At 44.6% G+C, this 25670-nt stretch overlaps 1 protein-coding gene across 1 annotated transcript in view; it reads right to left on the bottom strand.

Annotated features, from left to right (window-relative positions):
- Nucleotides 1–25670, bottom strand: part of myo15ab (myosin XVAb) — a gene marked incomplete at both ends in the record, with an annotated part of 142713 nt that overhangs the window by 114298 nt on the left and 2745 nt on the right. Inside the window, 16 exons of the mRNA XM_083764426.1 lie at nt 1235–1396; nt 2547–2660; nt 4085–4148; nt 8890–8993; nt 10239–10329; nt 11337–11411; nt 13072–13181; nt 13365–13428; nt 15014–15096; nt 15991–16390; nt 17359–17591; nt 18190–18387; nt 19244–19441; nt 20378–20575; nt 21546–21857; nt 22921–25515. Of these exons, the coding sequence (XP_083620552.1) occupies nt 1235–1396; nt 2547–2660; nt 4085–4148; nt 8890–8993; nt 10239–10329; nt 11337–11411; nt 13072–13181; nt 13365–13428; nt 15014–15096; nt 15991–16390; nt 17359–17591; nt 18190–18387; nt 19244–19441; nt 20378–20575; nt 21546–21857; nt 22921–25515 (5001 nt within the window). The remainder of the gene's footprint in view (nt 1–1234; nt 1397–2546; nt 2661–4084; nt 4149–8889; nt 8994–10238; nt 10330–11336; nt 11412–13071; nt 13182–13364; nt 13429–15013; nt 15097–15990; nt 16391–17358; nt 17592–18189; nt 18388–19243; nt 19442–20377; nt 20576–21545; nt 21858–22920; nt 25516–25670) is intronic.

The following is a 25670-nucleotide window of genomic DNA, read 5'->3' on the forward strand; positions in this document are numbered from 1 at the left end:
CTGTCAAAATTAACACCACCACCCTGCAGGCCACAACATGTTCACGCCGTTATACGCTATAGCATCAGGCAGGCGACACCACCGTATCGAATGAACCAGCGAACACACTTTCCACAGCAAGGTCATCGATCATGAGGCTCCCCAAACCGTTCGCCATGTTGTCAGACTGTCAGATGTCAAGCTCCCGTTACACTGGCACTGTCACTTTATGTGTATACTATGACTGAACAGACAATAGGTTCAGTCATACTATGACTGAACCTATTGAAGTTGGAGCATGTGCACGCGTTGCATTGTGCATCCCTGCAAGCGTGCTTGGGTGTGCGCGTGTGGCTGTTTGCGTGCACGTCATCTAGCTGACACTCTTCACCCAGAGCAACTTAGAGTAAGCAAGGTAAACACAAGGTAATCACATCAAATGCATAGTAATCTAGGATCATAGGTAAACCAAGAATCAGTCTAAACAGTAAAATATTAATAATCCGTACATTGAACTATACAAACTATACAATGCCAGGTCAACAAATGAGCCTGGCATCTGTCTATAGATAACATGCTATCTGAATACAATTTTGACATTTGCATAAGCCTGCAAGGTCGTCAAGTGCTATGGCAAGAAGTGATACAGTCATGGGATGCCATACGGGAGTTTGTCCCAGGGAAGGTTCTGGTGGCTTCCCTGTGTTAGCTGACAAATGACAATACTAGAGGGAGTAACAACAACCAACTGGTAGCACCCCACCTATAGAACAAACATGGGGACATTCTCATTCTCTGGCACCAAAGTGTGGATCACAGGCTTCTTTTAAAACTAATTTGGCTATACTTCTCGGCCTGGGGCCATCAATCAATTCAGGAGGCCACATTTCTCATGGAAAGGAGATGGCACTCACTGACGACTTTATACAAAATGATGTCTTGACTGTGTACCCGTGTTGGTCACATTTCTGTCTATACCCATTCTGGACGGGAACCCCTTTTGGTGTTTTAACTAAGCATTATGTTATACTTTATAGCTATTGAAAAATAGCAGATCTACAAGCTCATAGCACGCCACTGAGTGGCGCGCTACGAGCTTGTAGGTCTGCTATTTTTGAAAAATCGTAAAAATGCGGCACAAATCTTTGAATATATATTCTTTCAGAGTAGACATTTTATTTCGACGTCAGGCCTAAATGGGATAAAGCATTCAATGCATGCCTGCAGTGAGCAGCGTGTGTGTACAGTACAGTACCTGGTGTGGCTGGAAGTAGACGTTGCCCAGGTGGAGCACAGAGGACAGCAGCCTGTAGATGGCGCTCTGCTCCTGGGGGGTGAAGTGCAGTATGTCCATGGAGTTCAGCAGGCGCCGGAAGTCTTCTCTGTCGTCCTTCCCCTCGATGGTACAGTCTCCTCCCTGCACGCACGCACACACGTATGCACGCACACACACAAATGTGAGATTTGTGCATGCGCGCACACGCGCGTGTGTGTGTGTGTGTGTGTGTGTGAGGACAGTAACTTGCAATGGGCCTGGTCGTCAAGACACTCAAGGGACCTGCAGTGTCTATACCTGTCTGACTTCAAAAGAGTGAGGAACGCCCACGGGCACAACACCAGAGGGAGCTCCAATCCACTGATGTCATTCCCCCCCGGATTTGACACAAACACAGGGATGAATTCATTCTACTAAATGTGGAATGCCATGACATGTTCTTCTACAGTAGCTTGGCCAAATAAATTACCCACCAATGTTGTTCCGTCAACAAACTGGGGACGGCAGTGGCTCAGGAGGTAGAGCGGCCGCTTAGGTTTGTTGCCTTGCATGGTTTTCCTCCGCCATCGGTGTGTGAACGTGTTGATGTAATGTGCTATCATTGTAAAGCGCCTTGGATACAGGCGCTATATAAATGCAGTTAATGCACGATTAAACATTTAAAGACTATTACTGCTCCTACTAGTATTGGTGATATATTTGATTGTATTGTACATTATATCTTTAAATCATATAATAAATAAGAACTTGTCTGTTTCTTTGAGATCAATTACATCATTTAACATTTTCAAGGCTTCTTTGCTTGTAGACCTGAAACCCATTTGTACTAGTTTTTGATTTTTGGAGAGAGGTGTGTACTTGAATGCTTGATTATTCTTTTTAGCTTGATCTTTATTTTTATTATTTTCATTATTATCACTATTAGTATTTTGTTAGGTGTTTCAGTGCAGTTGCTTCTGGTCTTGATGTAGTGTTTGAGTGGTTTGGAGAGCATCTAGGTTTTGTTGATGTAAGTGTATTGTTCTGTGTCAACATGTTTAATGTATTGTTTTGTCTATGTACTGTATTCATTGTGTAGTGCCCGAGGACCCCCTCTAAAACGAGATGATACATCTCAAGGGGCTATCCTCTAAAGGAAATACAATTTAAATATATATTAATGTATTGATGAATTGAATGCAAAGGACCACAATGGCATGAACAAGCCATTTTTTTAATATATCGTATAACAGTATACAATCAATGGTTCAGAATCTGTGCATGCGTGCGCAGCGTGCACGTGTTAATGTACCTGGTTCAGGTAGAAGTATGTCTCCGGCGCCTGCAGGTGTAGCTCACGCTTCTCACGGTCAGGAAGACCTGCCAGCATCTCATAGAAGATGTGGTAGTTCCTCTCTGATTTGGCCTGCCAACACGCACACATGTGCCCATGTACACACACACACACACACACACACACACACACACACACACACACACACACACACACACACACACACACACACACACACACACACACACACACACACACACACACACACACACACACACACACACACACAGAAAGATCAATAAGGGTCCATTTGGTTACCAACTCTCCCATCATTTAGCTGGGGACCACCTGGAACCTCCTCAAGGACCACTGGTTGAGAACCACTGAAGTAGATGTAAAGAAACCATAAAAGGTTTAAATATGGAGATAAGAGGTTTCTGCCCGACAACGATACATATACAGTACAGTATAGATATAAGCTACGGTAGTTGGCTGAATGTCTGAATGGATGTGGTAGGGCGGGTGGGTGGTCGGCGGCCGATTTAACTCGGCTTGACCAATTACATAATGACTAATTAGTACTAGAACTTGGCTGTCATGTGTCCCCAGCCCAGCTGTCCCCACTGAATCGATTTTACAGTGTGGCTAGCCGCGTGTGTGCGTGTGTGTGTGTGTGTGTGTGTGTGTGTGTGTGTGTGTGTTGTGTACTAGTCTCACAACCGCTGGACCGCAACACCAGACAGAAAGGAAGCTCAGCTGCATTTGGGTGTGAGCACACTTAAGCCGCAAGAAGCGCCTAGCCCAGGCGTCTCTTCCGGGCTTTTAAACAGCTGTGGTGGATGGAAATGACACTTGCGCGAGGCTGCAACTTGACGGCGCGTCGGCAGACAAACGGATACGCTTTGCTGTCGCTGCAAGTTAGTTGGCAAGCGTCATTTCCATCCACCAGCTGTTTAAAAACCAGGAAGAGACAACCTGGAGTATGGGCGTCTTATTGCCGCTTCTTGGCACGTATATGGCCTTTGAGAGGCCATAGGAAGTGATTATCAGAATGCAGTTCTAATTAATGGGCCAGCAGTTGTCGCTATTTCCCTTTAGCCTCGTGTTGCGATACTAATATATACCACTGCGCTGGGCTGTCCGCCTCGGGGCATATGCATAATTATGCAATGGGGGGGGGGGGGGGGTGAAGTTTTCGCTCCATTCAAGTGAATGAGGTTTCTATACTTGATTTTACATTTTCATAAATTATGTTTTCAATTTTATTTTTCAATGATCATGATATGTGTTTATAGTATTTTTTCTCTATTAATATGGAAGTGAAAGTTTCTCTGTCAACCTGTGGCCCCCGGCCCACAGGTTGAGAACCACTGGATTAATTAATTAATTGATTGATTGATTGATTAATATATTCATATATCTCTCGTCCCAGGTGCCCTCTTTCTCACCTCGTCAGGTGTAAGAAGACTCTACCCCTACCCGCTTTAGTCGGTGCTTATTTAAGTGTGTAAGTGTGTGCGTGTGTGTGTGTGTGTGTGTGTGTGTGTGTGCTTCACCTGAAAGACGATGCGGGACTTCTCCAGCAGATACTGAGACGTGATGGCACCACTGATCACACCCCTATATGCACGCACGCACGCACACGCACACACACACACACACACACACACACACACACACACACACACACACACACACACACACACACACACACACACACACACACACACACACACACACACACACATTAACATGGTGGCGAGTGCGAGTGAAGTAACAGGTCATACATGTGTAATGATCCTATAGGATCTTCTCTGTGAGTAGGCTATAGCAGGAGATCAACTTCTCAGCCTATCTGAGAGTGGAGGACAATGTCAGCATTAAGCCCACTAGAGGGTACGTGCATGCATAAAGTGAGTGGCAAATCGAGTGGCAAAGTGACTTTAACGTTGTTTACTGCAATAGGCGTTATGCAGACTGCAGCTATGCAGATTCAAGGGTGGCAAATCTGCCGACAATAACGACCTCATGACGACCTTTGCTGCGTGTCTCTCCCCTTCTCTCTCTCCCTCTTTCCTGTCAGTCTTCACTTGATACTATCAATAAAGGCACAAAAGCCAAAGATAATAACATATGCACACAGTACATATGTCTGCTGCAGTGTTCTTGGCTGCAAATTGGATAAACGTTGCAAAACTGGGGAAAAAAATATTCCATCATTTTCCGATTGAAAAACAAACAATGGATAGTGAAAATCCGGAGGAATATTGGGATGAATTTCAAGTTAAAACAAGAGCCCCTGTTATTACTAGTGACATCCTGTATCTAATGTTAGCATTACATTCTTCTAGCTACGTAGCTTTCACATTGTATTCATACATGCTATGTAATGGACACGAGCTGAAACATTACCACACACCTTGGATTTATTTTTAATAATAATAATAATAATGAATTAATTGCATTTTATAGCGCCTTTCCAAGTGCTCAAAGCGCTTTACAATGGTTCATTCATTCATACACTGGGAGGTGAAGCAGCGAACAGTCGACGCCAGCGTCCTCACTTCCCACATTCACACACCAATGGTGGCAAGCTCACACCAACCAACTCATTGGAGGCAATGTAGGGTTCAGTGTCTTGCCCAAGGACACTTCGACATGTGGACAGGAGGAGCCAGGATTTGAACCGCCGACCCAGTGATCATTGGATGACCTGCTCTACCTCCTGAGCCACAGTTAAACCAGCCCAATTTAACCAAAATTTCAATGTAATGATGTAAGGTTCACATGACGCTCGTCCGTCACGAGGAAAAGCGGTACTTCCCCTCCTTGTTAACTTTACAAACTTAACTTGTACATAAACACTAAGATTTCCAATATAAAGTACTCAACCCAGGTCACAGATGTTTTGCACGGGCAGGTATTAGCACCCGTGGATTCCGTATTGTTCAATAAAATGCATTTTTATCCGATCGGTGTGTGTGCGTGCGTGCGAGCATGCGTGCGTGTCTGTGTGTGCATGCGTGCGTGCGGGCATGCTACTCACAATTAAAGCTATACCACGCCCTCCAGCACACCTGTTACCCTTAAACAGGGGTCAATTTGACCGAGAAGCAATAGCGCCTCACTCCTCCCATAATAAATAATAAATGCGCATGATGTCCTTTAAACACACTGGACTTTATCGCCATGGAAACACTGTTAACTAGAGTATGACAGAACCATAGCATAGCGACCCCGTGTTGCCATAGCAACAGTCCCTCCCAGTCAGTTGTTGAGGCTGACCTTCGGGGGTTAAATGGGGGGACAGACAGTTCATGGGTTCATTCAGCTCATTTCCACAAAGGTTTATAGTTTCTACACACGTTACACACATTTCTCTGTTTTCTATTGCCTGAGCAATGTGATCATACTGCAGCCTCACACAAGCAGATCTGCAAGCTCCAATTGTGGTGCGAACTTGCGAAGCGCCACGTTTTGAACTTGTAGATCCGCGACCTTGGCATTTTTTTAATTAGAATCCTCAACAGTTTTACAACCGATTTGCAACAACAGACAAACAAATACAATGCCAAATCCTGAGTGATATTCTGAGAGTATGACATTTTAGAGGTGATTACACTTTATAATTGTTCAGCGAATGAAATGACAAGGCCGGTGGCTACAACTACATCATGTGCAGTCATGGGGGTACCAATGGTCTAGTGGTGCATACAACATGCTCTAATGCAGCGAGTAACGGCTTTGATACCCAAGCCTGACGTCCTTTGCTGCGTGTCACTTCTCGTCTCTCTCTCTCTTTCTCTCTCCAAAAAGAATAATTGCAGTCATGCATTTCTCAGCAGTCGCAATACTTCTCCATACATTGCTAATCTTTGCGAACTAAACCCACAAAATGCAAATCAACAGAGAGCACACAGGTGTGTACTGTCCCCAACAACTTCTGTTGGGGATCCCCGTGAAACCAATCGCGGATTGAATGGGTTAATAATACAACAGTGATTCTCAAACCTTAAAATAATCTGACAAAGGCAAGTTCAAAGAGTAGCAGTAGCAACGCACATCATAACTCTTGAAGGCAGCTGCTGCTGGCCCCGGAGTGAACCGAGATCAAAGGAAACAACAATATAGCCTATTGCTCTCTTTGTCGGTTATTTTTGAGCGGTGCACACCGCTCCAATAAATGGCTGTGTGTGTCCCTATGTATGTATGTATGTATGTATGTATGTATTTGGTTGGAATGGGTAGGGTTTAAAAAAAGGCAAGAATTTGCTCTGGTGCACTGGCCTAAAAGTGGGTCCTAAAAACTGCTAAAACGTCTGAAATGTATGTATGTAGGTATGTATGTGTGTGTGTATTTTAAAAGGGGGGGGGGGCCTTTTTGGTAAAAATCCCTGCCCGCAATACCTTCCTATATTTAAAATGAGTCCAAAATAGGGTTACCAGTGAAGGGCCAACTGCCTATTCACTGGGGACTATGCAATGTATGTATGTATGTATGTATGTATGTATGTATGTATGTATGTATGTATGTTTGTTTGGGGTATGAACAGCTAGGTCACCAAAAGTGGCACTGTTCAGCAGGGCCATTCACACTGAGCACTATAACTATTAACTAACAATAAAACTGTACAGTACAGTAACTATCATAATAAAAGTGTAGTTGCACCGCTCAGTTCACACAGGTGTGTTCATTTATTCCTTTTACAGAGTGACGTGCCGAGCCCATATGCTCTTCTCCAGAGTTGGGCTTGAAATGTCACCCTGTAATTGCTAAATATAAAATAACAGTTAACCAATTAAGACAGTTTTCTGAAACAAATAATATTGCTATAATATAGCAAAATGGAATATGGAGATAAGACGTTTCTGTAGACATATTGGGCTCCATTTTCGTCACCGCTAAAGCCCTTATCCCTAAACTACTTTGCCTTTTTTTAACTATTTTTCAAAACATTTTTGAATAGTTCAAATGGCCAGTCTACAAGCTCACAGCGTGTCAATGTAGATTGGCTAGTTGAACTATTCAAAAGTGGTTTAGCGGTGACGAAAATAAGCCCATAATGTCTTTGCTGTCGGGCAGAAACCTCTTATCTCCGTATTCAAACTTTTTGTGTTTTTCGTAAATTAACGCCCCTAACTGATCACACTACACCGTCACATGAAAGTATCAAAAGTAGCAGATCTACAAGCTCAAAATGTGGCGCGCCACGAAGCACCGTGAGGTTGTAAATCCTATTTAATGAATTTGGAATCTGGCTCCGGGTGTTCTTTTCCTCCTCTGTGCTGCAGAATGGTGTTTGAACGACATCAACAGTTATACAGAAAGAGTTATTTCTGTATAATCAGCACATTCGTTTGCAAGAAGTTTGTCTTTTTCGTTTAGCAACTGATTTTAGTCATGTTTTACCCACTTCTGAAAGCAATCATTGTTCTAAATAGTTTCTAAAGACATTTTGAAAGCTTTGAAGTTTGTTTTCTACTTGAGAATATTTAAGATAATTATTCCATATTGTCACGGTCCGTGACATGTGTTATGTTTTGCTAGTGTTCTTGTTCTTAGTTTTGGTTTTACTTTACACTTGTGTGCTTTTATTTTGCAGTCTGTTAGTGTTTCCTGTGTTGCTCATGTTACCTGTGATGTCTCACCAGTAGCCTACCCTGATTACCCTAGTGTTTCCACCCTGTCTTGTTAGTCTTTTTAGCCAATCATTGTGATAATTATCTGTTGAGTTCACCTGTGTCTTTGTGTATTTATACTCCCCTGGTTTTGTCTTTTCCTTTGTCAGATCATTGTTTTATGTCACTTGTGTTTGCTCCTAGTGAATTCCCAGGTTATTTCTAGTTCATGTTTGCCTCGTGTTCCTGCTGTTTTTGGATTTTGGTAATAAACCTTCTGCAATTCCACTACTTTGCCTCTCTGCCTCTGTCCTGCACTTGGGTCCGAAAACCTCTTGCCTCGTATCGTGACACATATTAGCTCCAGTCAAAAACAAAGGTTTTTTAATATAATTTAATTTGTTTAATTTAATTCAAGTGATTGAGTGATCATGTACTTCAGTGGTGGAAGAAGTACTACTCAGATTGTTTAGAAAAAGTAGCAATACTCATAATAATACTTAATGTACCAAACTAAGTAGTTATCAGTTATACAAGCTCACAAGCTTGCGCTGAAAGCTACTAGATTGCTATTTTCGAAAAGCTGAAACAGGTCTATGTCTCGAATTAAATCTGTAAAATAACTAGTAACTAAAGATGACAAGTATCAAAGATGGAAATACTCAAGGTAAAGTAAAAAGTACCTCAGAATGAATAGGTAAAATGCTTAATGACATTTTCTTTACACCACTGATGTACTTACTCCTCCATGTGGATCTGCGTGAACTTGCCAAAGCGTGAAGAATTGTCGTTGCGCACCGTTTTGGCATTCCCGAAGGACTCCAGCAGGGGCGTGGCCTCCAGGATCTGACCAATCACCGGAGAGAAAAGTATCACCATGACAACAACAGACATGATGACAGGCAGTTACCATGACAACTATGGCTGTTGATGACTTAAAAACAAGTTCAAGTGGCGCGCTATGAGCTTGTAGATCTGCTATTTTTCATTAGCTAAATTATAACATAATGTATGTAACCACCAAAAGGGGTTCCCGCTCAAAATGGGTTAAAGTTATCTTTCATAGATAACTTCACTGACTATCAGTGTTGTATAAATTAATGGTTGTTTGGGAATTTTCAGACATTTAACCACCTAAACCCTCAATAGTAAACCTGACCTTTGACTCTGTACTTGGTTTGCTCCAATCTACAAGCTCACAATGCCTGAGCTTGTAGATTGGCTATTTTTGGCTAAAGTTCTCCCCGGAATATGGATGCAAGGGTGCTATGTGGCAAATGTAAAAAAGAGGTTCATATAAACTAAATAATATCCTATCAAACAAAGATTTGGTGGCCCCCTTGTAGTAACTCTGAGGACCCACTAGGGGTCCTCCTGGACCCCTTTTGAAGACAAGCCCCAAGAGCTGCTGGGAGACGTTGAAGCCACCTATGGCTCCATGTTTGAAGACCCCTGACTTAAAAGACAGACAGCCATGTATGTAATTAGGAAGAAACCTGCTGTATTCTATAAGATATGGGAGAGGTTCTTGGACTTCATTGATATTGAAGAGGCTTTGGATGTATAGTGGTTAATTGGAGTAGTCAGCTGTGGGGTGGGGGTAGGGAAATTGTGCATTTGTTTGTTTAACTGTATGTAATGTGTTTTTGTTGTCGTTATTTATTTTTTTATTTTTTGTTCTGTATTTATGGACATTTCCTGATGTTTTGTATTTGTGCTGCCATGGGGATGTGGGGGGGAAACATAATGTGAATAATTGCTTTGAAATTACTGTTGTAAAGAAAAATCTATAAACATATGTTTAAAAAACAAAAGAAGACAGACATCCTTACCTCTATCTGAAGAGGACGGCAACAAACACCATGGGAGAAGAGAAAGAGGAGGATAGGGAGAGGGTATTAATTAAATTCAATTCAAGTTTAGTTTAATTAAGAGAGGGTGTTATAACTAAATTGATTAACGTGGATTTTTTTTTGCAACTGTCAGGCTGCTGTATAAAACCTAAGCCTGTAACTGTGTTGTGACAATAAAGTTGAGTGATTGATTGATTGATTGACAGACATGTGTCTGTGTGCATAGATACATACATACCTGTTGTGTGACATTGCGTTTGTGATGTATGGCTGTCAGGTAACGCAGGATGAGTTTTGTCGCTTCAGTTTTTCCTGAGCCGCTCTCTCCACTGGAATGAAACAAGAAACAGATCAAATGTGTGACGCTGTAATATAATCAAGTAGAGTTTTAATTTATGAAAAAACACAACATACAACACGTTAGAATATGGAGATAAGAGGTTTCTGCCCGACAGCGACAATGTTTTTTTTTAATTTTTATATAATCTTTATCCCACGATTTTGCAACCCATTTTTTTCACCCAGTGTCAATTATCTAATGTAATCCTGGGCGCTACACTTCCTCTGCCAACCTGGGGAGGGCAGCAGACTGACATCATGCTTCCTTCTATGCATGAGGAGTCCAAGCTTCATGGAGGAGTCCAAGCTGCTTCTTTTTACCTGACAGGAGGGGAATTTCCCCTGGCCGGACGTAGCACGTGGGAGGAGGAACACGTTATTCCGACCAGTTCCTCTTTCCCCTCCATCAGGCGCCCCGGCTGGCCAGGGGGAGGTAGTTTAGAGACCAGGATTACTGCATGTTTTTTGTGAGGGTATACCTACCCTATAGGTGGCACGGGGAGAACATGCAAACTCTACACAGAAAGTCCCTTTTGCCAACCCCGCCTCGGGTATGGGCACTGATGACGCGGAGGAGAGAACACGCCCCCAGCTCCATGCACAGCGTCCCCAGCGGGAATCGAATCCAGAACCTTCTAGCTGTGAGGCGACAGCACTACCGACTGTGCCATCGTGCCCCCTACAGCGACGATGTTTAAACTGCTACATGACCGAATGAATGATCTGGCTCACTGACTGAGAGTGTGAACTTGTCTTGCTAAAACAAACGTGTCTGCAATGGACCTGTGAAAAGGCTGTGAAACATCAGAGACAATCAATAAAAAACATGTTGTTTGTGCGTGTGTGTGTGTGTGTGTGTGTGTGTGTGTGTGTGTGTGTGTGTGTGTGTGTGTGTGTGTGTGTGTGTGTGTGTGTGTGTGTGTGTGTGTGTGTGTGTGTGTGTGTGTGTGTGTGTGTGTGTGTGTGTGTGCGTGTGTGTGCGTGTGCGTGATCTCACCTGATAACTATGCACTGGTTCCTTTTGGCGTCCATCATGGTGGTGTATGCAAAGTTAGCAATGGCAAAAAGATGGCTGGAACACAAACACATCAATGTTAGTGAATGTAACACACAGGAGCACAGGCTTGCACACTCACACACACACATGCATGCAAATGCCCATGCACACACACACACACACACACACACACACACACACACACACACACACACACACACACACACACACACACACACACACACACACACACACACACACACACACACACACACACTCTCTCTCTCCATTTTGACTGTTTTGTAAAAGGATAAGCAAAATAAGCTATACCTTTTTGGTCAGAAATGTGTTTTTGTATTGCCAATTATATACTGTATAACCTTAATGTTACTACACAATTGCCCCAAATAAACTACGCTAAAGTAAGCTAAACATACTCATCTGTGTGTGTGTGTGTGTGTGTGTGTGTGTGTGTGTGTGTGTGTGTGTGTGTGTCCGTGCGTGCTTGCGTGCGTGCGTGCGTGCGTTTGTACGTGCGTGCGTGCGTGAGTGAGTGTGCTCGTGTGTGCATGTGTGTGTGTGTGTGTGTACCTCGGGTGGTTCTCTGGTTACTGGTTAGATGTAATGTGCTTGTGCAATCAATAACCAAACTCTCCCTTGGCAACCGGCCATCAACAGTGTAACGTGAAGCTCTCTGTGTCTAACACCAGAGGGTGACTGTATTTACACCTACAGTGCTGCAGCGCCAAGCTGTCTGTCTGTCTGTCTGTCACCTCAATCAGAGGTGTTTAGCTCTGAGGCAAACGAGCCTGAATTATAGCGTTACGTAAGCCCTGGGTTGTTCCAGGTCAGTGGTTCTGAACCTTTTCAGGCCGTGACCAAACCAACACGAGCATGTTTGAACTGCTGGGGACACACTTGTAATTGTAGGAGTTGTTCAGGCATTACATTTACTTTGACTCGGTTCCACTGTTTCACAGATACATATGATTGTGAAAATAGCCGATCTCCAGATTGGCTATTTTCACAATGTTTGCCTCATTCTTATATAATCTGGCCAATGTTTGACCAGTTTTTGTAGTATATGTTTGTTGATTACTTTTGATGCAGTAATGGATTTCCTTTCTTTCTTTTCTTTTTGCTATTAAAAATGTCTTAAAAGTTCTTACATTGTCACTTCAATGTCATCTGGAGACCCCCCCCCCGCGAAAGATAAATTGTGTGGGACCCACAGGTTGAGAATTACTGTTCTAGGTGAGCATGGGCATGTATTTATGCAATTACTAATGGCACATGTACAATTAATTACAATTAACAATTTAGACATTCAGCACCACGCTCTTATTCCAAAGCGACTGAGTCAGCACAATAAGCAAGGTAAACACATACTGTACCGTCAAAATGTGTCCAAAACTGTTACTTTCGAGCTTGTATAGGTCTTCTTCTTTTTATGCTTTTGTGTGAGTCTTATTATTATTAATTATAAGGGCATCCATTTTGGGCGGGAACCCCTTTTGGTGTTAGCATTATGTTATGCTTTAGCTATTGAAAAATAGCAGATCTACAAGCTCATACTACAAGCTTGTAGGTCTGCTATTTTTGAAAAATCGAAGGACGACTGACATAGAAACACAGCTTTTTCAGAAAACTGTCAGGATGTATAAGACATTTTTAGAATCTGATCTCAGGTCAAAATGGGTTAATTTACAAAAAGAAAAAGAGTGTCAGGTCTTACGGAGGGTTGTCAGCGAGGCCATGGCCTTCGTACTGGAGCACCATGTCAGTGCCGTAGATGTTGAACATCTTGTAGGGGTTCACGGACACCAGGATCCTCCCTATGTACGACTGGGTGGCATGCAGGAAGGAATGAGAGAAGACAAGAAGAGAGGATGACATTAGGATAACCCATTCTGACCTGAGATCAGATTCACCGTCCGTGGCTCAAATGCCAAATAAATAATGGACCTTGATGTGAAAACCACTGCTATTAAGCATTGCACTCTACTGGTCCTGGAGAAGCATACGTACATATATGAGCTCCTGGTCAAAGCGTTTCTTCAGGTTCATCAGAACAGTGGTCTCATTCAGGTCCCTGTAATTACACACAGGTGTTACATATAAACTCAGGTCCCTGTAATTACACACAGGTGTTATATATAAACTCAGGTATCTGTAATTACACACAGGTGTTATATATAAACTCAGGTATCTGTAATTACACACAGGTGTTAATATAAACTCAGGTCCCTGTAATTACACACAGTTGTTATATAAACTCAGGTATCTGTAATTACACACAGGTGTTACATATAAACTCAGGTATCTGTAATTACACACAGGTGCTATAAACTCAGGTCCCTGTAATTACACACAGGTGGTATAAACTCAGGTCCCTGTAATTACACACAGGTGTTACATATAAACTCAGGTCCCTGTAATTACACACAGGTGTTACATATAAACTCAGGTATCTGTAATTACACACAGGTGTTACATATAAACTCAGGTCCCTGTAATTACACACAGGTGTTATATAAACTCAGGTATCTGTAATTACACACAGGTGCTATAAACTCAGGTATCTGTAATTACACACAGGTGGTATAAACTCAGGTCCCTGTAATTACACACAGGTGTTACATATAAACTCAGGTATCTGTAATTACACACAGGTGTTACATATAAACTCAGGTCCCTGTAATTACACACAGGTGTTATATAAACTCAGGTATCTGTAATTACACACAGGTGTTACATATAAACTCAGGTATCTGTAATTACACACAGGTGTTACATACAGTATAAACTCAGGTCCCTGTAATTACACACAGGTGTTACATATAAACTCAGGTATCTGTAATTACACACAGGTGTTATAAACTCAGGTATCTGTAATTACACACAGGTGGTATAAACTCAGGTCCCTGTAATTACACACAGCTGTTACAAATAAACTCAGGTATCTGTAATTACACACAGGTGCTATAAACTCAGGTCCCTGTAATTACACACAGCTGTTACAAATAAACTCAGGTATCTGTAATTACACACAGGTGTTATAAACTCAGGTATCTGTAATTACACACAGGTGTTATAAACTCAGGTATCTGTAATTACACACAGGTGTTATAAACTCAGGTATCTGTAATTACACACAGGTGGTATAAACTCAGGTATCTGTAATTACACAAACTTGTTGTAAACTCAGGTCCCTGCATGTAATCACACAACCTGTAAAAATGAAACAATTAAATACAACCTACCTAATAGCAAAAAGCTGTGTCATGTAGTGTATATTTTGCGCCCCCAGGTGCCCTTGGGGCGTTATTTTAACAACTTTAACCATATCTTATACTTTGGCTATTCAAAAATAGCACATCTATAAGCTTGTACATCTGCTATGAATAAATATGAAAATGTTTGGACAATTTAGAATGATTTTAAATTAATTAATTTATTTATTTATTTATTACATTTCTGGTCCACGGAACCACCTTTTCAAATGTGGGTCCGCAGGCTAATATGTGTCAATTTGGGTGTCCTTGACATGAAAAGGTGTGTGTGTGTGTGTGTGTGTGTGTGTGTGTGTGTGTGTGTGTGTGTGTGTGTGTGTGTGTGTGTGTGTGTGTGTGTGTGCGTGTGAGTGTGCGTGCGCGACTGCGCGTGTGTGTACATACTCCAGCTGTGTCATGTCCTCCATGCCCTCTGCCCAGCGCTTGGTCCTGACCCCCACTGTGGTCATGCTCCTAATAGAGTACACCTGTACACACACACACACACACACACACACACACAGTATACAGTAGGTTATGAAGCTGAAGTTATGATCTTTTAAATCTCTTATTTTTATTATTGTATTTATTTTAGACATTTTTTTAAATGTAAAAAACAAATATTTGGGATGTTTCTTTTTCATTAATTATGAAAGTATGATAATTAATTAAGTGGACCGCTGACTAGGGTTGGGATCCTTTAGGTTTTTAACAATTCCGATTACTTAACGGTTGCCTTTAACAACTCCTATAGGATGATTCTAAATGAACCCTTACAGATCTGTAACTTTGAGAGGGTACACATGGTTTGAGAACCACCAGTATTGCAATAGTGTAGCAGACGTGAAGTCCACACGCCAGCTCTGACAAGTGTGATAGAAACCGGTTCCAGAAACGGTTTCCAAATGTGACAGAAGAAGAACGATTCCAGTTAAAAAACGTTGGATCCCTGTGTGGAGTTTGCATGTTCTCCCCATGTCCTCTAGGGTAGATACCCTCACAAAAAACATGCAGTAATCCTGGTCTCTAAACTTCCTCCCCCTGGCCAGCCGGGGCGCCTGATGGAGGGGAAAAGGAACTGGTTGGAATAACATGTTCCTTCCACGCGCTACGTCCAATCAGGGAAACTCCCCCCTGTCAGGTGTAAAGGAGCAACTTGGACACACAGGCATGAAGGAAGCATGAGTTCAAGTCCGTTGCTCTCCCCAGGTTGGTGGAGGGTGTGTAGAGCCCAGGATCACTTTAGATGACACAGGGGTGAAAAATGGGTTACAAAATCGTGGGATAAAAATTATATAAAAAAAGAAAAAAAACCTTGGATCCTACCGATTCCTTCGGTTCCGGATCCCAACCCTACCGGCCGGCAGTGTGTTATAGCTCACCTTCTCATGCCAGCTCCCGGCGGCGGTCTCCCTCTCCCGGTTGGGGTTCCACTCCGGCTCCTGGAGCCGCGCCTCCATGCCGGGGGGCGGCGGCGAGAAATCCTCCACATCGTCTCGCATGGTCCACTTCTGGAGGTTGTGGACCGTCTCGTGGGGAAGCACCCGCTCCGCGGCCCACACGTCGTCCCCGTACTCCCCTCCCCCGCCCTGGGCGTTACGGGCCCAGTGGCCCGTGCGCGGCCCGTACGGCTTTATCACCGCAAGCTCAGAGTCCTTGCCCTGCAGTGCCGTCGGCACCCTGTAGGAGGCGTAGCGGAGCTGCTGGTTCTGGATGGCTTCGCCCATCTTGGGCTGGTGGAACCTCCGTGCAAGATAGGATCCATCGGCCAGTTGTCGGGTGCTGTGGATGAAAAGGTTATTTAAATGGGGTAACCTGGGACAAAAATGTTTGAGAACCACTGCTACACCATATGGCAAGTGGTTTGGCATCCACAAGACCCAAGGCAGCATGAGGCTCCGCAACAGCCACTCCCCCCCCCCCCCCCCCCCCACCCCCCAACCCCAGGCAATCAGGCTTTTGAACGACAACACCAAGAGGATTAAGCTCCGGAAAAGATAATTCCCCCAGCCAATCAGGTTATGAATGATAGGCCTATTGCCTGTCTGTTTACTAAACGCACACACACACACACACACACACACATGCACGCACGCACACACGCATGCACGCACGCACACACGCATCATCATTGATTAGACTAAAAACGAAATCTCCGCATGAATGATCAAAAACCTCTAAACTCCACTTGAGCTGTATTTGGGTGAAGTGATGATATTATAATGACAACTTGGTTCAAGTATCTGACCATGTATAAAGTCACAATACCAACTTTGATGAGGCAGTATTGTGTTGTTCTATAAACATTTATTTTTCTGAAAAGTGCGCAGTGCACCCATGCATACAAGGATAATATTTCGCACACAGCACTTTCAAACACCTTAGTGCATGTGCTGTATGATTAATGTATACTTGACCATTTTTCTTCTAGGTACTGTATTTACTGTTGTTGCTATTCTTAATTATTACTTTCCTGATTGTTGTATTGCTGCTAGATTGTTCCGGAATCAAAATCAAAAGAATCGTACTATTGTGATGTATATAAGATTTAACAATGAAATATTTTTAAACATTGTATTTCAATGAATAATGTGATTGTGATGTGAATAATACAGTAGCCTACATGTGGGGAAAAGCGTCCAAAATGTATGTCAACATAAAATGTGAGTAAATGATGTGAAATGCTAATGTAATGGATGGATGGAAATGGATTATAACGAGTTACCGAGCATCCATGAACAACTTCCTACCTGAAATCATGTTGTTGTATGTCGTAGTCGGCCATGGCCCCGAAGATGTTGGGACCTTTGGGCCTGGGCGTGCCGGTAAACGAGGAATCCTCTTTGAGCTTATAGAGTTCCGGGTCCCGCATGTGGCGGTTCCTCCCGAGTGCCGACGACAGGTTGGGCTTCGCACCGGGGACGACCAGGGTGCCGTCGGGCAGTCGATACCGCGCTCCTCTAAGGTTTTCATTTCCAAGGGCCTGATGGTGAAGGCAGGGGGAAAGATGGCATGTTACTTTATGTATAGACAGATGCCAGGTTGTAGGCCTATATTGGCTGTATTTTGCGTGTCTTAAGTACCAGGTCTTATTACTTAACTTAAGACCTGGAGGTGTGGTCAATGCTCTTTGGCTACTCAGAATAGCCAAATGGCATTGACCACGCCTCCAGGTCTTAAGTTAAGTAATAAGACCTGGTACTTAAGACACGCAAAATACAGCCCTATTAGTGTGCAATGTGCATAGTTTCAACATAGAGATTCTTTTAGGGGGACATATTCTCTTGTTTAGACTGATGATCGGTGGTGTAAAAGTACTCACCTGTTTTACTTAAGGTAAAGTATCAATACTGCAATGTAGAAATACTCTATTAAAGTTAAAGTAGGCCTAAAGTAAAAAAAGGGGGAAAAAAAGAGTACTTTTTACACCACTGGCTGCACAGACTACAGTCCAAACTGCCTTTGCCTACGTACGCACTATAAAATGTTCTTTTCTTTGTGATTGCGAAGCACTTGGAGACGCATTTCTTTCTACAGTAGGAAGAGTGCCATATATAAATAATGGTTATTATTATCATTACGTCAAGCAGGCTCGGATTCTGAGGAGCATATGGGTTGATGACGATGGTCCCATCCGCCAGGGTGTAAGAGACATCTTTCAGGTACGGGTTCCGGAGTGCAGCCAACAGATTTGGGCTCTTGGGTTTTCTAGGGTCCACAATGATGCTTCCATCTGGGAGGGTGTAGGATGCTCCTCTCAGGGCTGGGTTACTCAGGGCCTTCCAGATGACAAAAAACAAGAGTTCAGTTCAGTTCAGTCTCAAAGGTGAACTGTGAATGAGACCTGATCATGTGATCAAGAGTGTCGAGCTACCAGGTCAATTTCACCTTTCACATTTCACTGCTTTACACAAAAAATAGAATAACAATTAATCAATTAATTAATCAATCAATTAATTAATTAAATAATTAAATGCCCTCCATACCTGAAACAGTCACTGGTACTATATACATCCCCATACCCACTTAGAAATACTCAACATCCCTACTTTGCTATTCCCAGAAGAATATTCTCTGAATCCGAACGCAGGTCATTCCACTACAAAGCTCCATTTGACTGGAACAATCTTCCTCTTTCTCTCTGATCTGTGACCTCTCCTGGCTGCTTCAGGACTTCCCTGTATTCACACCTCAAAACAACCTGTTCATGCTACTAACACTGCCCTTACTGCTGTTTACTTCTGACCCCTGTTTCAAGTCACTGTACTGTACTCTCAATATGCTTGTACAGAGAGAGTTGGGGGTATGGGGGGAGATACTAACTGTATCTGTACATGTCTGTATTGTCTATTGTGCACTGTCTGTATTTGTGTAACTGCACTGTACTGTATGTAATGTGTCCCTGTGTATGGGACCCCCTCTAAAATGAGATGCTGCATCTCAAGGGGCTATCCTTTCAATACAATTCTGAGCAAATTCATCGGCTTAGATGACAGGAATGAAGCATGAAAATGCATATTTATATGCATATTTGAATACATTTTGTCCCTTTTCTCCCTTTGCATTGTGACTGTGAAACACTTTGAGCTACAGTTCTTTCTATGACAAGTGCTATACAAATATGGTGGTTATTACATTTGACAGGTCGGGAGCGAGCGGTCTAAATGGGTTGATGACGATGGTCCCATCCGGCAGGGTGTAAGAGACATCTTTCAGGTACGGGTTCCCTAGTGCAGCTAACAGATTTGGGCTCTTGGGTTTTCTAGGGTCCACAATGATGCTTCCATCTGGCAGGGAGTATGATGCTCCTCTCAGGGCTGGGTTACTCAGGGCCTGGAGATGACCCAAAAAAAAGAAACAGTGTTAAGTTCACTACTTAAGTAAAAGTATAGTATAGGGAAATACAAAAGACCGGAATTCAAAATTCACTTGAGTGAAAAAACAACAAAAGTATTGGTATCAAAATGTACCTTTTGTAATAATAATCAACATCATCGGGTAAATGAGATCAAATACATCTTCAGGACTTCTCAATTGCCAGGTCAGTTTTACCTTTCACATTTCACACAATCGTTTTTTAATATAACATAATAAACATAAAAACTCCCGGGCTTGGCGGGCTACAATCACAGGGTAGCTCATATAGTTACAGTAGTCACTTTCCTTCCAACACACATGGATTGAAATTGATTGGCCTAAAATGACAGGGAATTAATTTGGTAAAATGCACTGCTTTGGAGACACAATGGGGTCAGTCAGTGTCAGGCATAATGTAAGTGGCACATGGCAGTGCTCTGGAGGGTGGCGGCCAGGTTTAGAGATAGATGATGCCAGGAGTGGGAATCAAACCTGGAAACCTTCCGAATCCCAGCCAACCAACCCTCTACTTCCTGTGCACACAGTGCCACCCCAACATATTGCTTAAACTATTAATAGTCAGTTCTGTTCAATACAAAATGAACAGAACTGGCATTTCTTGGTTCAAAGAGACACCAGATTTGTATAGCCTGGGTTCCTAGCCTGATTCGCTGGATTCCGCAGATCTGAAAATGCGAGTGACAATTCAGAATCACAGAACGCAGCGATTCAGTCTGCAACCCAGGCTATCAGATTTGTCCCACAGGCTTAAGTAAAACAAGTTATGTGCTGCAGACAAATTAAACATTGCAGGTACACTACATAGCTTATTTCGTTGTGCCTGTGAAGCACCTTGAGCTGCATTTATTTTCTTCTGTGAAACGTATACTATAAACAAAGATTATGACATACATTCGACAGGTCAGGAGCGAGCGGTTTGTATGGGTTGATGATAATGGTTCCATCTGGCATGGTGTAAGAGACTTCCTTCAGGTAGGGGTTCCGAAGTGCATTGGACAGATCAGGGGTCTTGGGTTTCCTAGGGTCCACTATGATAGTTCCATCTGGGAGCTGGTAGGATGCCCCTCTCAGGGCTGGATTACTCATGGCCTGGAGAAGACAACGTCAAGAGTTCAGTTCAGTTCAGCCTCAATTAAGGGCTTACTAATTTACAAATGGGGCCTGACCAGTAACGAAGCCAACATGTATCCACTAAGCCTGATAGCTATTGTTTTTGTTACAGCCTGCCTGTTATGGTTCAGCATAGTTCAGATAGTCCTTGTCACAGCTAATAGCATATCTCAGCTGTCTAACCACCTATAATTCCAAAATGTTCAGTTTTCAGGAAATTAAAAAACATCCAGCTCAAGTGGAGTTAGGAGGTTTTTGCCAAAGCGCTTTTTAATACTTTTAACTTTTAACCAACACACAGACTTAACATTAGAGTGTCTGTGGGGTCTTTTTGGCCCATTTTGCCATGACGTTTCTTAAACATTCGATTTAAATCATCTCTGTTTATTCCATCTGAAACATTTTCTAAATATGAATGTATGCATACTTACAGTATACCATCTCTGCCCATTCGGTTTTAATACTTTCCATTGGTTCAACATTTTTTTACCGACACACAGACGTAAAGGGTGTTGAATAGCATTGATGTATGCAAAAATAATAATAATAATAATTGAAAACCTCAAAAGTGGAGTTAGGTTTCTTCCGGACAATTATGGTCTGTTATGGTTCAGCTTGTCTAGCAGCTAGTATAACTATGATCCCTGTGCTTGTTGTCAGAACTACCATGTAAATTAAAGCATAACCATCGACACCACCTAGTAGAATATTATCTCGACATTATTGCATCATCAATATTACTGATTGATCCAGAATTGCACTCAAAAACAGATGGTCATAATTAGCTTTGTGAACTGATAGTTCATAGTTTCAGTTAGTTAAAAATATATGGAGGTACTACTGAGAACACTTCCCACTTTCCTTCCAACACACACACACACACACACACACAAAGGCAAATTGCTTGAACCTAGAGATTAGATGACAGTAATGAAAATGCACTACTAACGTTGAGTAGGTTCGGCGAGAGGGGCTTATTGGGGTCGATGATGCCGTCCGGCAGCTGGAACGAGGCCCCCCGCATGGCTGAGTGCTGCAAGGCGCCCGACAGGTCCGGACCGACGGGCTTCCGCGGGTCAATGATGATGGTGCCGTCCGGCAGGGTGAAAGACGCACGCATCAGGGCGGGGTTCTGCAGCGCTAGCTTGAGGTTGGGCTGAGACGCCGCTCTGGGGTCGAGCATCATGGTGCCATCCGGGAGAGTCCTCAGGCTATTCATCAGGGCGGGGTTGCTCAGGGCGTTGGCCAAGTCCGGCGACATCTGCGTTACGTAGAGACAGAGAGGTCAAGGTAGGGCTATCACCATTACAAATGTTGTTGACGATAACAGTAATTGTCACACAAATAATTGCGATAAGATTTTGTTGGAACATTGGAACGTTACAATTTGTATTTCTGTTCTGCCTTTTTCGTAATCACCAATTGCACAGGGCAGATATGACAAATAACTTGAATATACAAAGAAATCACTGACCAAAAATAGCGGAAATAGTTGATCAACAAGCTTGTAGATCTGCTATTCTGCTATTTTTGAAAAGAATATGGAAAAGTATGGACATTTCTCAACATGCAAACGATTGACGATTATGCAAAAATAATTGCGATTATCTCAAATAATTGTGATTAGGTGATTATGCACTAATTGTTACAGGCCTAGGTCAAAGGAGTTAGGCCTCATTCACACGTATCAAACACCAATCAAGCATGTTTGGTCGTTTTTTTTTATCTTTGATGGAGGGGGAGGGGCAAACACCACCAGCAATCAGCAATCAAACACAAATGTTTGGTCAAACAATGTGACTCCCATTGGAAAAGCATTGTGGTGGCCCAAAGAAAACGAAAAAACAACCAAACATTTGCTTGATTGGTGTTTGATACGTGTGAATGAGGCCATAGAACACATAAGATGTCAATCAAACAGAAATAACTTTTTTGGCAAAATAGCAATTTCTGCCGAACTCCACTCCCCTAAAACTGCTGATTCATCCTGCTTATTGCATATATATATTGCATAATATATATTGCTTATTGCTTGTTACATTACAAAAAACGACATAGGCAATTGTGCTATGAGGCGAACTTGTATGAATGTAGCAAGCATTCTGAGAATATAGGCAATACGGCAGGATGTACAGTATCAGCAGTGTTAAGAGAGAGTTAGGCATATATAAATGAAGGCAGATAACAGTACTTAGGCAAAACAAGTGTGATGACTTAGGCACTTTTTGAATAAGTCAATCTTTCATTTTGTCTTTCCTAAAAACCTTCAAAATATGACTTTAGGCTAGGAGGCTAACAACCTGTAATGGTTTAGTATGGGTTACCTTCGCGTTAGGGTCTATAAAAGTGCCATCGGGGAGCTGGAAGGAGGCCCCCCGGAGCTGCTGGTTCTGTAGGGCATTGCCTAGCCTGGGTGATTGGGGCGCGTACGGCGACTGCATGTAGGTTCCGTCCGGCAGCTGGTAGGAGGCCCCCCGGAGCTGCTGGTTCTGTAAGGCATTGCCTAGCCTTGGTGAGGCGGGCGCATACGGCGACTGCATATAGGTTCCATCCGGCAGCTGGAAGGAAGCTCCCATCAACTGGGAATTTTGCAGGGCGTTGCCCAGCCTGGGCGACTGGGGCCCGTAGGGCGAGCGGAGGTTCATAGGGGGCCGAAAGGATGCTTGTCCCATGAGACCAGCGTTCTGGCCCAGCGCGCGGCCGAGCTGAGGCGTGGTGGGGGCATAAGGGTTCCTCATGGGGGCCCTCATCGAGGACATGCCCTGGAGGTTCATGCGGTTGCTCATGGCGTCGTTGAGCATCGGAGACGGCGGAGGCTGAGAATGGTGACCGACGTGGAATGGTGAGAGAGCGCCCATGCCTTGGAGCGCCTGGCCATGCTGCATGGCCCCAGACAGCATCGGGGAGGAGGGCGCCATGGGCTGCTGCTGATATGGGGAGAGACTGCCCTGATATGAAGCCATGCCTCGGAGCGCCTGGCCATGCTGCATGGCTCCAGACAGCATTGGGGAGGAGGGCGCCATGGGCTGCTGCTGATATGGGGAGAGACTGCCCTGATATGAAGCCATGGCTTGGAGCGCCTGGCCATGCTGCATGGCTCCAGACAGCATTGGGGAGGAGGGCGCCATGGGCTGCTGCTGATATGGGGAGAGACTGCCCTGATATGAAGCCATGGCTTGGAGCGCCTGGCCATGCTGCATGGCTCCAGACAGCATTGGGGAGGAGGGCGCCATGGGCTGCTGCTGATATGGGGAGAGACTGCCCTGATATGAAGCCATGCCTTGGAGCGCCTGGCCATGCTGCATGGCTCCAGACAGCATGGGAGAAGATGGCATCGTAGGCTGCTGCTCATAAGGCGACTGAAAGGGGATCGGTGGACTAAAAGACGCTCCTCTCAATGCCTGGTTCTGAAGAGCTCCAGATAGCATGGGAGAGGAGGGCGCCATAGGCTGCTGATAAGGCGACATTGGGGACATGTAAGACGCATCGCGAAGGGCCTGATTCTGCTGCAAAGCCCCTGACAGCATCGGAGAAGACGGCATCATAGGCTGTTGATAAGGAGACATTGGGGAGGCATAGGATGCACCACGAAGGGCCTGATTCTGCATAGCTCCAGACATCATGGGAGAGGAGGGCGCCATAGGCTGCTGATAAGGAGACATCATGGGAGAGGAGGGCGCCATAGGCTGCTGATAAGGAGACATCATGGGAGAGGAGGGCGCCATAGGCTGCTGATAAGGAGACATCATGGGAGAGGAAGGGGCTCCTGGCTGCTGCATGTAAGGATCAGCCATGTAAGGGTCCGGTGCATAGTGCTGCGGGGGGAGGGGCGAGGAACGCGGAGAGCGGTGAGGACTGAATGCAGGGTGATGCCCCATCCCGTGCTTAAGGGAGGGCTGTGGGGAGGGAGCCATTACTCTCTGCTGGAGAGGACGCCCTCGTGCCATGGGACGGCCAGACTCCCGTCTCCCCAGCGGCACCCGGTGGGACATGTGCGGGGAGTGGAAAGGGGAGGGAATGGAGGAGTCCACGGTGAGCACAGAAGACCGGTTGCTCCGTATGGAGGAGTTACGGAATGGGGGCACGTGATGGGTGGGCGGCGGGACCGGTCGCCCTCGGAGGCCCATGGGGGAAGGCCTCACCGTTCCCAAGGGAACATTGCCACGCCCCATCCTCCTGGGTCTGGCCAACGGCGTGGGTTCCCTCATCAGGCGGTTGGAGCGATGGGAAGGGGTGGGAGAGGCTCTCATACCCATGTGGGGCGAGGGAGGCGCGGACGGACGATGGAAGGCCGGGATAGGCGACGGGGGACCACGCGACGGACTTGACCTCCTCATGGAGGAACGAGGGGAGGGGGGACGAGAGCCATGCCGCATGGAGGCCCTGGGCGACCCAGGAGGACTACGTCGCATCATCTGGGGCGAGGGTGACCTCCTGCCCATGGAGGAAGGGGGTCTCTGCGGCTGCATTCGGGGAGAGGGGGGTCCCCTCGACATTACGGAGGGGGGTCTTTGTGCAGGAAAACCACTTTGCTGCGGGCTGGGGCTTCGTCTCATTGGGGGGCCTCGCTGCATCATCGGAGAGGCCATTGGGGGGCCACGCTGCATCATCGGAGAGGCCATTGGGGGTCCACGCTGCATCATAGGAGAGGCCATTGGGGGGCCTCGCTGCATCATCGGGGAGGCCATTGGGGGTCCGCGCTGCATCATGGGGGAGGCCATTGGAGGGCCGCGCTGCATCATTGGGGAGGCCATCACAGAACGGCGGGATGGGGTGGGAGAGGGCTGCATGCGACGTCCCATAGCAGGGGACATGCCGGCTTGTTGCATGATCATGGCAGTTGGGGTGGGGATCTGGGGAGCGCCATATCCCATTCCCTGCTGCTGTGACATCATCATCTGCTCTGCCATCATCTGCTGCTAGTGGGAGAAATAACACATGTACGCATGTTAAGTGTTTATAAACTTTGTAAATATTTTTGTCCAGAAGCCAGTACAGTACTACTGTATATCAGGCAATCCTATTTTTAAATGTAGTCCTACAACTGCCATGTTGGGGACCAAACAGGTGTTGC

Source organism: Protomyctophum parallelum (assembly GCF_964188405.1).
Source record: "Protomyctophum parallelum genome assembly, chromosome: 5".
Lineage (NCBI taxonomy): Eukaryota > Metazoa > Chordata > Actinopteri > Myctophiformes > Myctophidae > Protomyctophum > Protomyctophum parallelum.